The 17311-nt window shown below is 37.1% G+C and overlaps 1 protein-coding gene across 1 annotated transcript in view; it reads left to right on the top strand.

Moving 5' to 3' along the window:
• The window catches only part of LOC136873921 (periostin), a 176913-nt gene extending 160732 nt beyond the window's left edge, over window positions 1–16181 (top strand). The window contains exons 5-7 of the mRNA XM_067147273.2: window positions 951–1241; window positions 6982–7185; window positions 12551–16181. Coding sequence (XP_067003374.1) covers window positions 951–1241; window positions 6982–7185; window positions 12551–12951 — 896 coding nt within the window. The 3' untranslated portion in view covers window positions 12952–16181. The remainder of the gene's footprint in view (window positions 1–950; window positions 1242–6981; window positions 7186–12550) is intronic.
• Window positions 16182–17311: the final 1130 nt, after the last annotated feature.

Genomic DNA, 17311 nt, shown 5'->3' with positions numbered 1-17311 from the left:
CAACAACTTCTCCAGGTCCTCTCTATGGTAAATTCAGAGGAAATAAGTGTTTGTTTTGCCTTCAAGTGTCATGGGTGCCAGTGGTTTCAAGTAGATTCAAAGATTCAGATTATAAGTCTATACTTTTCATTTCATTGCCTTTACATACTGCTGATAAGACAACCAGCTGATCAGAGTTGTCATGCAGTTTACGTACCTTCCCCTATTTTATTTTCTTTTTTTTTCCACCCTTCTCACCCCCTATGCGGAACTGCCCATCAGATTTCATTCAAACCAATTCCTAAACCCTGCCAAGGGTAATAAGAACAAATTATGTAATTTTCAGTGAAATTGGTCCAGTAGTTTTTTGAGCTTTTTTTTTTTTTTGCTTTACGGCGTGCTGACACAGATAGGTCTTATGGCGATGATGGGAAAGGAAAGGCCGAGGAATGAGAAGGAAGCTATTTGCTTTACGTTGCACTGACACAGATATGTCTTACAGTGACGATGGGATAGGAAAGGCCTAGGAATTGGAAGGAAGTGGCCATGGTCTTAATTAAGGTACAGCCCCTGCATTTGCCTGGTGTGAAAATGGGAAACCAGGGAAAACCATCTTCAGGGCTGCCGACAGTGGGGTTTGAACCCACTATCTCCTGATTACGGGATACTGGCTGCACTTAGGCGACTGCAGGTATCGAGCTTGGTAGTTTTTGAGTCTATTCGAGACATACAGACATACAAACATTCATTTTTATATCCATAGATTTTAAGTGCTTAAGTCTGAAATTTACTTGTTTAATGCATATCCCTTTTCTTGGTTTTGAATAACAATGAAAATCCAATGGAAAGGTGAAATATGAAAGTACCTGTAATTAAAATATTGTGTTTTACTTTAGGTTATTAGAGATTGGGGAAGGTCTGCCTTTTAATCAGAGATATTCAGTTCATACTTTGTTTCCTTAATGTTTCAGAAAATCCTCCTATTTTAACTGTGGAAGGTGCTGCTATTGTAAATGGGGACACTCCAGTAACTGGAGGAAACATCATGTTTATCGGAGAAGTGTTGTTCGTGAATGATGGAGTGGTTCAGAGATTGCATCAGGACAACAAAGACAAGGAGACACCTCCTCTCTTGGCATTCCCCTGGTTTGGTTCTCAGTTTTTGTCTCACGCCTTTCTTGCCTTGGAAGAAAATCCTCAGTTCACCCAAATCACTCGCTTTGTGAATCTTGCTGACCTGGCTCCTCATATTACAGGTTCTGGTGAGTAATCTTTTTCATTCTGCTGTAATAAAACAAGGTGATAATACCTTCAGGGTCAATATTTCAACAAGTACATCTTTGCAGATCATTATAATTTTTTCCAACATTTTCATTATCAATTGTTTGGATATTATTATTTATTACTGTATGTAAGCCTGCATTTGACAGTCTTAATTAGTAGGAAAAATGTAATTGGAAAATTGAAATGATGTTCATATTGTACGAAAAGAATTTACACTTTCCAAGCTACATACTTGTCAATTGTAGAAAAACAGACAGGTATTGTGAAATTTCCTCATGAACCACATTGAGTGTAAATGTAGATAAGAATTCTACTTTGATGCCTATGGATCTGTGAACTCTTTGAGAAAGCTACATATCATTGTCCATGGCTAAACACCAGGATGTAAAATTTTATTCCTACCAAAGTTTATCTTTGTGGCTTGTTGATTGTGACAGAGAAGGCTGTATTCAGAGGAAATTACCTTCGTTTGAAAATGAATGATATGCCAGATTCTCCAAATATATTCTTGGAATAAAATATGTTCTTCCTGAAGTTGAATCCATCAGAATGTCTGCATGAACAATATTTTTGTGTAGCTTTACCACAGTCAATCTCATTCTGATGCACAAACCAGCATTAGTATTTGCTATAGATTGTGAAGAAGAATATTAAGACATATCCAACTTCTGTATTTATCTTGTGAGGTGGCATGCCTGAAGGATGAAGAAAGTTAAGAAATTCAATGGGATAATGTACTACCTCATCAACATCGTTGTATTCTATGGAGTCAGTTGCAATATAAAGTTGCTCAAAAACGAAAAGCAAAGAAAAAGAAGAGTGCATTTAATATTTTATCATAACTTTATTTATTATCAAAACATAATTCATCTCCCACATACAAACCCTGTGAATATGAACAAACACAGTACTGTATTACCATTTTTGCCTAGTTCTCCATTGCTGAGCTTTAAAAACAATTTACATTTTAAAACCAATAATTATCTTAATTTTGGGCCAGAGAGAAGAATATTTTAAAATTGACTGAACAGGGGTCATGGACAGCATAGACATAAAATCTTCCTAGCAGTGACTTTTGAAGTTGTTTGAAGTGGTTTAAAACATCTGCAGCTAATTTGACTGTAATTTTTTATTTCCTGTCATTCATATGTAAATTTCTGATTTTCTTTCCAAAATTCATAGGTACCTTCCTTTTTGTTGCAACTCCTTTCAACGTCTCAATAAACTCAAATCTTTATATGGAATTCTCCTATTTGCTTTAAATGTCGTGAATTGATCAATAATGGACAGCAACTGATCTATAATGTTTTGGCTCAAGTAATATGGCAGCCACTTGTGTCCATTCGCTTCAACTCTTGTAGCACATTGACGATACATTCTGTCTTATTCTGTGCCCAGTGGCTGGCACTAGTGGTTTTGCTGACATGGTAATGGCACAAAACTCTTCTTCAGCAAGTAAATGAATTGCAGATTGGAGTATGTTTAGTCATCTCTACATTGTTCTGTGCTCTTTGGTATCCACTTACAATGAAGCTTAACCCCTCATTTCTTTGATATCACACTCTACGCACTAGAACTTCTAAGAAGGAAGTAGAACTTAGTTAAGTTTTATGACAATGGATGTTGTTAATACTGCTGTGTGTAAAAAAAATGAAAAATTCACCTGACTGAATGAGAGGCATTCCATCAAGAAAGAATAAAGTATGCAAAGAATGCTCAAATCATATCTCTACCATAGAAATACCTATAACGAAGTATCCATGGTCAAAAATTTGTTAGTTGTCACTCCCCAATCTCAGTGGTATTCTATCTTGTGCTTGTAGATGGAGATTAGTTGTAATTGCTTACAGCAGAATGGTAGATATGGTTTATTTACTTCACACAAAGAAGGTATTTTTCACTAAACAGCTATGATGCTCTTCATTGTGTTGTATTTATAACCTATATCTTGTGCCAGTTTCAACCTTCCAAACATTCTCATTTTCTCAAAATTGCTGTGGAGGGGTGACAGAACTCAAGGGTGGACATAATTGACCTCATGCATGTAAGTGACAATGTGTGTATCAACATGGCGAATTTGGCACAATCACTTCACTCAAAGCAACATAAGTATCTTTAAAAACTGCAAAATTCTTCGTTGTGAGAGTTTCATTGTATTTTTTGTGCAGAGGAGATATAACAGCCTATATCAGTCAATCAATCACTGTATTTAGGGTAGTCACCCAGGTGGCAGATTCCCTATCTGTTGTTTTCCTAGCCTTTTCTTAAATGATTGCAAAGAAATTGGAAATTTATTGAACATCTCCCTTGGTAAGTTACTCCAATCCCTAACTCCCCTTCCTATAAACAAATATTTGCCCCAATTTGTCCTCTTGAATTCCAGTTTTATCTTACATTGTGATCTTTCCTACTTTTAAAGACAACACTCAAACTTATTCGTCTACTAATGTCATTCCATGCCATCTTTCCATTGACATCTGGGAACATACCACTGGTATTAACGTTCCACTTAGTCGAGCAGCTTGTCTCCTTTCTTTCAAGTCCTCCCAGCCCAAATTTTACAACATTTTTGTAACGCTACTCTTTTGTCGGAAATCACCCATAACAAATTGAGCAGCTTTTGTTTGGATTTTCCCAGTTCTTGAATCGAGTAATCCTGGTGAGGGTCCCATACACTGGAATCATACTCCAGCTGGAGTCTTACCAGAAACTTATATACCCTCTCCTTTACATCCTTACTACAACCCCTAAATACCCTCATAACCATGTGCAGAGATCTGTACCCTTTATTTACAATCCCATTTATTTGATTACCCCAATGAAGATCTTTTCTTATATTAACACCTAGGTACTTACAATGATCCCCAAAAAGAACTTTACCGGGCAAGTTGGCCGTGCGCGTAGAGGCGCGCGGCTGTTTGCTTGCATCCGGGAGATAGTAGGTTCGAATCCCGCTATCGGCAGCCCTGAAGATGGTTTTCCATGGTTTCCCATTTTCACACCAGGCAAATGCTGGGGCTGTACCTTAATTAAGGCCACGGCCGCTTCCTTCCAACTCCTAGGCCTTTCCTATCCCATCGTCGCCATAAGACCTATCTGTGTCGGTGCGATGTAAAGCCCCTAGCAAAAAAAAAAAAAAAAAAAAAAAGAACTTTTTCACCCCATCAATGCAGTCATTAAAACTGAGAGGACTTTTCCTATTTGTGAAACTCACAACCTACTATCCATCTCACAATATTATAGAGGTCATTTTGCAGTTCCTCACAATCTTGTAACATATATTACTCTATACAGAAAAACATCATCTGCAAAAAGTCTTATCTCTGATTTCACTTCTTTACTCACATCATTTATATATATGAGTAAACATACAGGTCCATTAATACTGCCTTGAGGAATTCCCCTCTGGTGCCAATTTCAGCTCTTGAAATGATCTTGTTTTCTCAACATCACTGTGAAAGACAAACAGAATAGGGATTTTATATTTACCAGGTGGCCCTCCATCCCTGTACTTTCTTCATATTAGTCTCCTATATACACTAATGGTGAATGGGATGCTTAATTACTGGTTTACAGTGGAGTGCTACAAAGTTCTATCATCATCATCATCATCATCATCGTCATCATCATCATCATCATTTCCCTTCTATATTCTCTATTGCAAAAAAATAGCAGTCATATTATTACACACATTCTCTAATAGTGTGCATTTGTAAATATGTCAAAGGTGCAGAAAATGAATAAAGTTTAGATGATGATTTACCAGGTGTATGTATAAGTTTTTGCCAGTTTTTGTGGTAAAGAAAACACATAATTTTCAAGGGAAATTCATTTTTTGTTTATTCAAAATATTGGCCATCGGCTTCTGCACGCTTTACCCATCTTTCAAGTTATGAATAACATGCCAGAAAAACTGCTTGTCTTTAGGGCAAACCCTTTGTCAAGCTAATTTCCAACTTCAAAATTTCTGAAGTCCTGCTCTGTGAGCGCGTGCCCCATTGATGCGAAGAGTTGATAATCGGATGGCGCCAGGTCGGGTGAGTACGGCGGGTGCAGAAGGATGTCCCATCCAAGCGATTTCAAGGTGTTTTTCACTGGTTTTGCTGTGTGAGATGACATATTGTTGTGTAACAAAATCACTTTGCCATGTCTTCTGGCCCATTCCAGTCATCTTTCGATCAATGTGTGATTTAAATTAATAATTTGTTGGCGATAGCGTTGAGTTTGAATTGGGTCATCATCTGCCTTTCACACTGAAATCACCACATTTAAATTGTCAAAACCATGTCTCACATGTTCTAATTGATGGAGCGTGTTCACCATATGTTTCTACCAGCAAACAATGACTTTCCACAGCCTTTTTCTTTTGATTAAATAAGAAAAGCAATGCGTGCTGCAAATGTTCTCTTCCAGACGCAAACGTTGACACGATCACTGAACAATATAACACAGACACTAGTGTTTGGTGGACTCAACTTGTGTGTGTTGGTAGGTTAATGTCAGATGAACAAACTGATGTACTGTATGTGTCAAATTCATACACTGCATACTGTTCGCTGGTGCCATCTCTTAGTGAAACCAGAAAAGACTTATGCATACACCTGGTATACACTTTGTTGGTGAACAACACCAGCCATTGTTGATATCTTGACAGTAACTATAGTGTTGCTATACCAAATATCAGCATACTGCTATGAGTTCAAAAACGAAGCTTAATAACGCAAGCGGGTGCATAGGAGTTAGTGCTGAGGAACATGTAGCAAGCTGCTGTCCAGTTGTTATCTCTTTGTATTCTGATGAAACCCACCTACAGGCAGTAACATCCCTGTGAAAATCAGCTATTAGGCATCCTATTCATATTTGTTAGAAAGTAATTTGTAATGGTAACTAAATAAGATATTTCTCAGGTAAATGTAATTTAGCCCAATTACCTTTTTCTTGTACTATTCCCATCACTGATTACTGATCCATATTTCAAAGGAGATTTTATAGGATTTTCAATAAAATACTGAGGGTCAAATGTCACTTAAGCTGCAGTCTATTTTTAGTGGTGCCAGAGTGCCTGAATTTTTCCCTGGTAAAGAATTATTTAATGTATGGTAACAGTAAATATACTGATAGGAGTATCTCATATTTAAGCACTCCTCAATGCTAGTTGACAGTGTTAGGACTGCCAGTTCTTCAAGACGTTGATGTACAGATACTGCAGAACTGAATGATAAATTTTTGACCCAAGTTAAAATAATAAAGTTATGTCAAAGGTACCTAATATTTTCTTCTGTAATTGAATTTATTATTACAGAAGAATGAGAGAATTATTGATATTCTTCATGGAGATAGTTCCCCCCACCCCCTCATTCTTGGAACGCAATATCTATTGCCAACCTCTGTTCGAGAAAGTCCTACAAACAGTGGTTTTAGTCTCTATTTGTACTTATCTTAGAATTCTGGTTTATCAAAATTAATACTCTCTCTGTGGCTTCAATGATATTTTAATACAGACATGAGATAGAATTGTCTAGTTTTTTTTTTTTTTTTTTCTGTCAGTCCTCTATGTCATCCTCTTATCTTTCATGCATTTAATCAAAAATAAATTTGTGTATTGTATGATATTTTCTTTAGTGTGTGCAAATGAAATATAGTAGTACTGATCAACACTGAATTTTCAGGAATTTAATAGTATCAAAGACTCATCTTCCTTTCTTTTTATTTTCACAGAGTATACATTCTTTGTTCCTACCGATGATGCTTTCCGTAAACTGGGACTGGACTCTATGCCCAATAACTACCTGTCTAATGGAGAGGGTTTCCAGGTACTTCTGAACCACTTTGTGAAAGGCAGACTGTACAAGAGAGACCTGACTGATGGGAAAGTGTTACATACCCTGGGCAATAAAACAATACACATCAGGAGGCATGGAGGTAAGCTAGGCATCCATTGTGTGTATAATATGTTATACAGAGAGTCTGTTTGCATGAGAATGTGAGATCCAACTGCAGTTCTGTGTGAATTACATGGAAACGACAATGTTTTATGTCCTTTTTTGAACTTATTCATCTATTATACAGGATGTCCTTAACACATTGGAGACGCCGCTCATAGAAACTATGGGCACGCTATTTTGTTGCTGCTGATGGAGTTCGGAAAATGTACAGGAACGTTTTCACTGTAGCTAAAAAATAGTAGCTGCTGTTTCAGCGAGCTGTGACTTCACTACGATATTGTTGAATGCCTCTATAAGCATAAAATGTAATATTTATGAGCATAAGTCAGGAGCTCTTCTTTCAAGGCATTGATAACACAGCCACATTCCTACATAACCTGGGATTGCATCATTGTTGACTCTCAGCTGTGAAATGGGCAGGAAAGTATGTACAGTACATGCAGACAGGAAGAGTGCATGTTTGAGAGGCAGGCTTGTTTGTGTAATTCTTGTGAATATTTAGCATGTCTAATTCAAGTGTACAAAATTTGGACAATGAATCCATTATGGATGTTCTTATGAAAGACTAGAGTTCTGAAAATGAGGATAAGGATAACAATTACACACTAAGTAAACATGATGATTCTGGCACTTCAGGCAAGTAAATGTAGATAATGAGCTAATTTCATATTGGTGTGAAGTGTAACGTAGTTTTATACAGCTTCCTGAAGTGGGTTCTGTAATACTGTTTTATACCACTTCCTAAAAATGTGGGTGTTTACCGTGTACAGATGACAACCTGCAGCAACTCGATGCAACCCCGTCGTCAAACAACGAATAGTGGTAAAGCAAATTACTGGTCATAAACAAGAATACTGGTGCCAATTGACCAATTAGGTTAGAATCTGTATTAGTGTGTTTCAGTAGATGTGTCCACAATATTAGACATATTTTGAAATATTAACTGAACTGGTATCCATAGCTGTGTCCGATTTTTTTCGTTTGTAAAACATACTATTTTCATAAATTTTTATTTAAAAATCGCTGCACTGTTATGATAATTAAAGCTCATTTTTATGTACTAGAAAGTGTGATCTTTCTAAATATTTCTAAAGTAGTTATAATCATGGCTTACCGTAGCATTGCAAAAAATTTTAAAAACCGTTAAAAATCCTGCAATTTCTGGAGGGTAGCACATTCGAATATGCTCGTCTCCAATGTGTTAAAAAAAAGTTATATTTACAAAAGAAGGCAGCATGCAACAAACAAAGTAAAAACGGTTCTATAAACATTGGTTGCAAACCCAATATCTTCAGAGTTGACCATACCATCAAGATCACCGTGTCTTTGATCTACTCTTCACAACATGTGATCGATGCGACTTCCATCTGCAGCCTTCCATCCTACCGTATCTCGGATTCATTGGAACAACCTTGGTTGTTGCCGGATTGTATCACAAGCATTGAACATGCATTCTCGTAGTGTATCTACATCATTTATGGGGGCCACGTACACCATAATATTTACATGTCCCCAAAGCCAAAAATGAAATTGCGTATGGCCTTTAGTGCCGGTAGTGTCCGAGGACATGTTCGGCTCGCCAGGTGCAGGTCTTTTGATAGGCGACCTGCGCGTCATGATGAAGATGAAATGATGATGAAGACGACACATACACCCAGCCCCCATGGCTGCTAAATTAAACAATGACGGTTAAAATTCCCGACCCTCCCAGCAATCAAATCCCAGACCCCTGTGACCAAAGGCCAGCATGCTAACCATTTAGCCATGGAGTCAGAGAAAGTCAAAAATTTGAAGGGTTAAGGTCAGACCCTCCCCGACCAATCCATTGCTCATAGAAGATCCATGTTAGATGTCACCTAACCCAACAGTGGAAATGGACCAGTGCCCCATCATGCATGTACCATATTTACAGTCATTCTTGTAGTGGCACATTCTCCAGCAACACAGGTACGATACATGCGATTATTCAATCTGTTGTGTGCATAGTAGGGACCTATCAATCTGTCCCTGTGAATGCCTGCCTATATGTTGATACTAAATTATTTTGTTCTGATGTTCTCTCTTTTCCACTGCACTATGAAAATTTATGACACTGTCTCTCGTGAAACCCGCCTCGTCTGTAAATGAAACCTTTGTTGTGAAATGCAGATCATGGGTACATGTTTGGAGAAACCACTGGCAGAAGTGCAGTCTGGCAGACTGATCGTATGGCAGCATAGTTCGGATGCACTGCACATGGTATGGATAGAGCAACTGTTCATGGAGGACTATCCAGACAACACTTTTAGCAATACCTTCAGCTGTGGATATTCTCCGGACACATGTTCCAGGATTGTCCTCCACATGTTCTAATACCCGTTGCTCCATATCAAGTGAGGGAATTGTTTGTGGTGCAAAGGATCTCGTTTTCAAAAGGCACTGGAACAGGGGACTAAGTGATTATACAGATTGTGTGTGGTGTAAAAGATCATATTGGCCATTTCCTGTGTTAAATAATAGGCCTCCATTACTTGCTGTAAGGCCAAAGAAGAAAGACAAGAATACAAATTAGATTACTGCAGTGTCACTACAGAACATGTGTCATTTTAAGCACTACCGTACACATGACGAAACTAACCTACCTGATTGCAGGAGCAATATGGTCTGTAATACATAGTGGAATACTGTACGTTGGCTAGTGTGCTTTGTTCTAGCTAGATACAGTACAAATGCACACACACATAATGTACTACATCAATTGTCTACATATACCATGGTTTCACATTCATTTCATGACAGAGTGCTCGGAGTGAAAGATATACCCCTCTTACATAGTAAGACCATAATACAACATGCAAGTAGGTTTGCGACCAACGTTTAGGTAGGAACATGTTTCCATCTTTTGTTGCATATGATCCTCCGTAAATTATTGGAACATAGTGATCATTGATAGTAGTAGTAGTAGTAGTAGTAGTAGTAGTAGTAGTAGTAGTTGTTGTAGCTGACCATAACTCCGAAGATATTGGGTTTGCGACCTTTTTTCTTTCATTTGTTGCATGTTGCCTCCTCTGTAAATATTGGAACCTTTTCAGGGACACCCTGCATAACAAACAAGTGTCAAACCAAGTCAGAGAGAAAGAGAGAGGGGAATAAGAAAAGAACACATATAATGGGAATAACACATTAGCAGGTCAATGTGGAAAGAGAGAGCAACAGAAATAGAAGACAAGGACAAATATGGAAAGACAAAAGGACAAGGACAGTCTCCACGTGGTCATATACTGCCATCTTCAAATAGATAGGCTCTCTCTTCATCAATCCCAGTTCTTCCATATCCATCTCTTCCCTCCCTCCCCCCACCCTCCTGATGAGCTCATTTCTGATTCCCATCTTCATCAGAAGGGTGGGCATCAACACTCGCTTTGGGGCCATCTTGTCAGATCTTTTGTCTTTGTGTGGTAATAATGAAAAATAAGAAAAAAGCCGGATAAGTGCAGGAAAAGGGAAGAAACATGAAACAATGATAAATACGGGTGGTAAAAGAAAAAAAATAAAATAAAATAATAATAATAATAATAATAATAATAATACTTGAGGGAAATAAAATACCTCTCGCGGACCAAACACACACCCCCTGTGGGTGGGGGAGGCAGAGGAATAATACACCCACGGTATCCCCTGCCTGTCGTGAGGGTCGACTAAAAGGGGCGACCAAGGGCTGATTGTATTAGAACTATGAAACTACTTTTGATTAGTACCATCACGCGCGGAACACCATGGGTCGCTTTTACTTGCGAGTAGTACCACTCTGTTAGGTACTGAATAGTTTTGTGATTCATAGCACTCAAGCAGGGTTCAGTGTGGGTTTCCAGTACCTGTGAGTCGTACCCATGTGAGCAACACCATGGGTCTGGGCATTGCCTGCGAGTTGTATCACTGTATGAGTGACACCGTGGGGCTGCGTTGCCAGTGATTAGTACCCACTATGTGAGGAACACCACGGGAATGCTGGCGCCCATGATTAGTACACCTAGGTGAGGAACCTCATCGGTTTACGTTGGCTATGATTGGCACCATTATGTAAGAAACACCATAGGTCTACATTACCTTTACGACATACAATACTTGGGAGTAGTGCCTTAATGTTTGGCACAACGTGAGTTTACACTACCTTTGATGAGTACCGCAGCTTGAGAAATATCATGGTTCTCCTTTACTACCGATAAGTGCCATTATGCGGGATCGTTGACATAGATATTGACCCATTCAGACAAGCATCATCGATTCAGGATTAGGCTGTGGAAGTAGTCCCTTGGTCTGTAACATTTTTTTCCTGGGAATGTGGGGCATTGCGCATCTGTCTTATCCACTGCTTGTTTTAAATTCATATTCATCAATTCGTTCCTCATCATCACGTTTTGAATTCGGGTCAGTGGATGAATTTTGTACTTTTTGAAATCCCATTTCGTCTCATTTCATACCATAGGGGCCGATGACTTAGATGTTAGGCCCCTCTAAACAACAAGCATCATCATCATCAAGATACACACTGAGAAAGTAGAGAAAAGGGAATATTTTCCTTATATTTTACTACTTTTATTCTAATATTATTCCGTAATAGCTCATTTCTCATCCTTTTAGGCGTGCATTGGTATATTTTTATACCTCTTCATTTGGTGAAATTTCAATTTAAATATGACACTTTTATTTGAATCAGAGGTGGATTGTTTAGTTGCAGGTCCTCTTAAAAGAATAATTACCACCACCACCACCACCTTGTATTTGGATATGGAAGCTATGAGATAAATAATACATTTTTTTTATTATTTCTAACTTCTTACCATGGTTACTGTCGTTTTAATTTTGAAGCACCCAACAGGTTGGCTGTGCAGTTAGGCTCATGTAGTTGCAAGCTTGCATGTGGGAGATGGTGGGTTCGAATCCCACCGTCGGCAGTCCTGAAGATGGGGTGGATTTTACTACTTTCTGCATAGAAGCTGTCCTCAACAGCTGACTCCCAGGACAGAGACACTTATCTTCTGAGTTTATTTTAACATGAGTCCCAATCCTAGCATTGCCAGATATCTTCAGCATGTCTGTGCGATATTAAACACTAGCAAAGAAAAAAAGAAAAAAAAGAGAATAACAAATCTTTATGAATAGAAGTTAATTTCAATGTGATTCAGATTTTGTGTAAAAAATGCAGGCTTCATTGGTTACTATCCACTCAAACTGTACATCCCCATAGGTTATGATCATAAGATGAATGATCCATAAGCCAGTTTTCTTATGTGGATAGATTGTTAGTAATACTTGTATAATTAGAGAATTCAGTATTTTAAATAATCCTCTTTTTTTTTCAGATACCATCACAGTAAATGATGCTGATATTGTAGAGAGCGAAGTCTTTGTTTACAATCTGGGCACCATGTACTACATTAACCGGGTATTGTTTATGACCAAGGATGATCTACCCACTTCGACTGATGTACCTACCAGCGAGAGTTCCATGACTAGCACAACAGAATATTTCAGAGAGGTGGAGAATGTATCTAGTGAACTAACAGAGGAAAGTGGAACACTGCCTGACATCCTGCTGGAAGGCGAGTCAACAGAACAGCAGGATGTATCAACTACTCCAGAGAGCAATGATGTAGAAAGCAAGGCTGCAGAATCTCGAGTTGATACCGTGTTACTGGAAATGACAACAGTTGGGAGCTCAACATCCATCAACAACAATACTCTGACAGAACCTCGACGCTGATCGAATCATCCAACTGAAATCCTGATGTGAAGTAAACAAGTACAAATTTGGTCCCATGACTCTTGAGTGTGTTATATAAAGCAACATCAACAACAACGAAGAATTTGTAGTGTCTGTGTTGAGTTCAGTGTGAACAAGTTAACAAGTTTTACATTTTAATATGAAATGCCTGTAATTAAATAATTTTAAGTGTTTTGTGAAAATGAGGTAAGTTTGTATATAGTTCCAGGGACTGCTAACTCAGTGGAATTGATATAATTACTAGTGCATTTTGATATAAACCATGCATTGTCTTAGTGGAAAAATCATTTCCATAGAGCAGAGAAATTAATTTTAGGTCATTACAGTGAATACCTAATTTAATTTCTCAAATAATGTTTTGGTATAAGAGTGTGTGTGTGTGTTTGTGTGTGTGTGTGCATGTGTATACGTGGTGTGTGTTCAAGGGAGTTTTCTCCAAAGCTTACTCAGATAATATACACTCAAATACTGGTACACATATATATCTGAGCTCAATAATCGGGAGAACCTGAATGATAAAAGAAAAAAATGTCAGTTACAATTGTTCAGAGAAATTAAATTCTTCCCTGGTGATGTAATTTAAAACAAAAATATTTGGAGGTCCCTTATAAAATGAGATTCTTATAGTCCTGTGATTTTGTTTACCTTTCAAATTACTGATCTAGGCTATTATTTTCTGGGTCATAAGGATATTGACCAAGATTTGGTGCTTTTATTGTTTAACAGTGAGATAAGTGACTATCTTCTAGCAGTAATATGTCTAAATTTTGTTTTTTATTTCATTATCCTTATTTCCTTACAATCTCTTATGGAATAAAAGCAACTGCTCAGTTTTTAGGTCTATATCAAGTCAGAAGATGTAAGACTTGATGCTTCATTACAAAAAGCAGAACAGAAGGATATAAATGATACACTGAGAGCTTAACTAGGTTAAATATCATAAAAATAATTTTTAGCAAGATGCCAGCAAAATATTTTTCATACCAAAGTAAACAACTATGTTCTTCTTCGTACAGTGTCCAATTTTTGGTTTGTCTTCGTCCATTTCACTTGATCCAAGGCATCGTCAAGGCTACCACTCATCACACACGTCCTCAGTGAGCCGGTTGAAGCTGCCTCTTTTAAGGCCAACCACATGGCCATCGTCCTTCAGGTGATGTGGTATGCTGTCTTTGCAACTGTAGTCTCACTGCTTCTGATAACATAACCACACCAATGAAGTCTCCTCTTGTGTATTTTATCAGCAATAGGTGCTATCCACTTCCATATGTCTTCATTCTTCACATGATCCAATCACTTGAGGCCCAGGGACCAGTGCAGTAGCCTCATCTCCTCTCATCTCCATAACAGGGAGTGTTTGCTCATGTCTGGCAGTTGTAGGCCAGCATTTTGACCCATATAGGGCAACCCTAAATCCAACAGGGATTTGTATTGTTAGTTTGAAGCGCACATTCCATATACTCCTGTTTTCGACTCTGAATGAAAACTACTATGAACAACTATGTTCATTTTGAAAAAAAATACTGTATGTTCATAATAAATATTTCATTATCAAAAGATATACTGGTAAATAAATACGATAGTTGAATAGAGGTATACAACAATGTTTTATAACAAAACTTTAGAATGTAAATCATGTACCAGCCTTACACTTAATCATTTTTGGTTTAAAATGTAACCTTAAAATGGTAACTGTTTTAAATTTATTGTCAAAAATACAGAATGAGAACTTTAGTCAGTTTTGCTTCCATTGCCTCAAATGTAAATATCATGATTGTAATTTAGATTCAAGAAGTGCAGTGGCCTAATTAGTAAATAAAATTGTTGTTTAGTTACCAAACAAATAAATTAACCAGAAAACCTAACAGTATATAACATTGGTATGAAAGTAGATCGATGAAGTAAATAATGAGGATTTAAATAGCTTTACACTGTTTTTCAAATAGGGTCATCCATCAGTAATATTTGCAGTATATATGAGTCTCCTTAGGACTGACTCCTTGGCTGAATGGTCAGCGTTGAGGCCTTTTATTCAGAGAGTCCTGATTTTAATTCCCAGTGAGGTCAGAGATTTTTTTTGCATCTGATTAATTCTTCTGGCTCAGGGAATGGGTGTTGGTATTTTGTCCCAACACTCTCCTCTTCATATTCAGACAACACATCACCCTACCAACCACCATGCAATAGTGATTATATCCCACCACATAGGGTTGGCATCAGGGAGGATATCTGCTGTAAAACAGGGTCAAATTCACATGTGTGACACAGTTTGCATGCACAACGCCGCAGGTGTGGGAAAAAGCGGTAGAAGAAGGTTCTTAGGTTCTTCAAGTTATTCATTACATCGTTTCTAGCAGATCTAAGTTATTGGAAATATCTCCTGAGTTTTTCACAAGTGTAATCTGTTTGTTAATGTATATTCACAAAAAAAAAAATTTCACCCCTTCCTGGTTGTGAGTGAATTAATTAACATGATAACAGGTGTTCTTTGTCCCAAACCTCCAACCCACCTTTTTTTTTTTTTTTCTCTCACATAGAGATGTTTGTTTCTGCTTATGTCACCTTGTGCAGTACCAAACATGTTTTGTTGTTTACCAATAGGTATGCAAATTTTTAGATGACAGTTTTGAGAAGTTATGATGAAGTGGCTCACTTTTCCATGAATGTAGAAACTCCAAGACTGGTTGATTGACTGCTTCCAGATAACATTGGAAGTGAAACTAATTCCAACTGTGTAATAAATGTATTTTTGTATACTTGGTCGTTTGTGTGGCAATAATGCATATTTCTTTCCCTAAATATACTGTAGTTGCTCTGAATATAGGAAGAATTCATTTTGGATTCAAGTTACAACTTTATTTTTTGTACCCACAAGTTACTAATAATGATTCACATGCTGTTCTGAAGAATTCTGACATTATGTTTTCAATAGGAGAAGAAATAAAATTCTGTGAACAAAGAGAATGCAATTGGATAGTACAGGGAAAATAAGAACTTACCTAGGAATTATTTCTGATTACCACTCTTTGTTCCTTTAAAAAGTATATAGATACACATATTGTCTCACATTTATCAAACATATGCCAAACCGAATTATATTTTTTTAACTGTCATACATACATAAGTAACAACATTCATCAAAATATGATGCCAATTTTGTAATACTGATGTAATTCGTCCAAAGTGAAATACAGTAATAATTTATTGAATTGATTGAATTTATTGAATTGTTATCCTACTTCATTCTTCTGTCTTATTCTAAATATAAGTTGTACTCATCCTCTATATGGTGACTTAACACGTTCATACTCAGCTTAAGCTGGTGGTAAGAACTTTACATGCACTAAATGAGGTCTAGCAGAAGCCCTGAAAGAGAGGAGTCTGACACAAGCGGAAATAAAGTCAGACTTATTGCCTGTTGAAACTATTTGATACAAACATCCCACAAGCTATAAAGCTCTGGAGGGTAATTAATAAATCTAAAGTAGTACAGTATGTCAAGAATAACCTTCAAAGCATTTAGCACAGTCCTGCTTCATTAGAATGAGATGATAGAATGACAGGGTTAAATACATCAAGTATTTTGTAGCAGACCAACAGTAAATTGTGGTTTGGTGGAGTTGGATGTAGAATAGAATACTCCCATCCCATAGTTCTGGATTGCCTGGAACTGGAGAGAGAGTAATCATTTATTGCAATTCATATTATTCTGATACATACATACTTTTCTTATTACTAAGGCTAGGATTATGATGACCTAAAAAACTGCCAAAAATGCAAAATAAAAAATGTAATTATGACCTAAAAATATGCAGAAAATGACCTAAAGTTTTAAAATATGATCTTTGATTTTCTATGATTTCTGTATTGTTTTATTCTTGTGTGGTAATAAAATAAATTCAAGCTATTAATATTAGCAAAACAGACATTTTGAAATACATTTTTGAGTTATTGGCAAAACAGACATTTTGAAAATAATACATGTTTACCAGATATTTCTGAGTCATAAAGGTCCCAATTGTTCATTCCAAAATGTGTGAGTTGCAATAAACAATGAATACATGGTGTAGATTTTCAAATGAAAATGATTGTAACTTATCAGCCAACAAAGCTTTATACATCAAAAGGCTCCTTTGTACCTCCACGACACAGAGGAGCATACTTAAAGAAAACAACAACACTTGAATTTAATTCACTGTCGTCAATGTCACAAAGAGAAAATGTTTCACCTGACAAAATTTTAACAATTGAACACATTGTCTGATACCCTTTATTTTCCTCAAAAATCTTCTTCAACTTCTCAGACACAGCTTGTCCCACTTTGCCAAATGCGTGGTCC

Source organism: Anabrus simplex, chromosome 5, assembly GCF_040414725.1.
Source record: "Anabrus simplex isolate iqAnaSimp1 chromosome 5, ASM4041472v1, whole genome shotgun sequence".
Taxonomy (NCBI): domain Eukaryota; kingdom Metazoa; phylum Arthropoda; class Insecta; order Orthoptera; family Tettigoniidae; genus Anabrus; species Anabrus simplex.
Note: the sequence above shows the minus strand (reverse complement) of the source record. Positions and strands in the feature narration are given on the sequence as shown.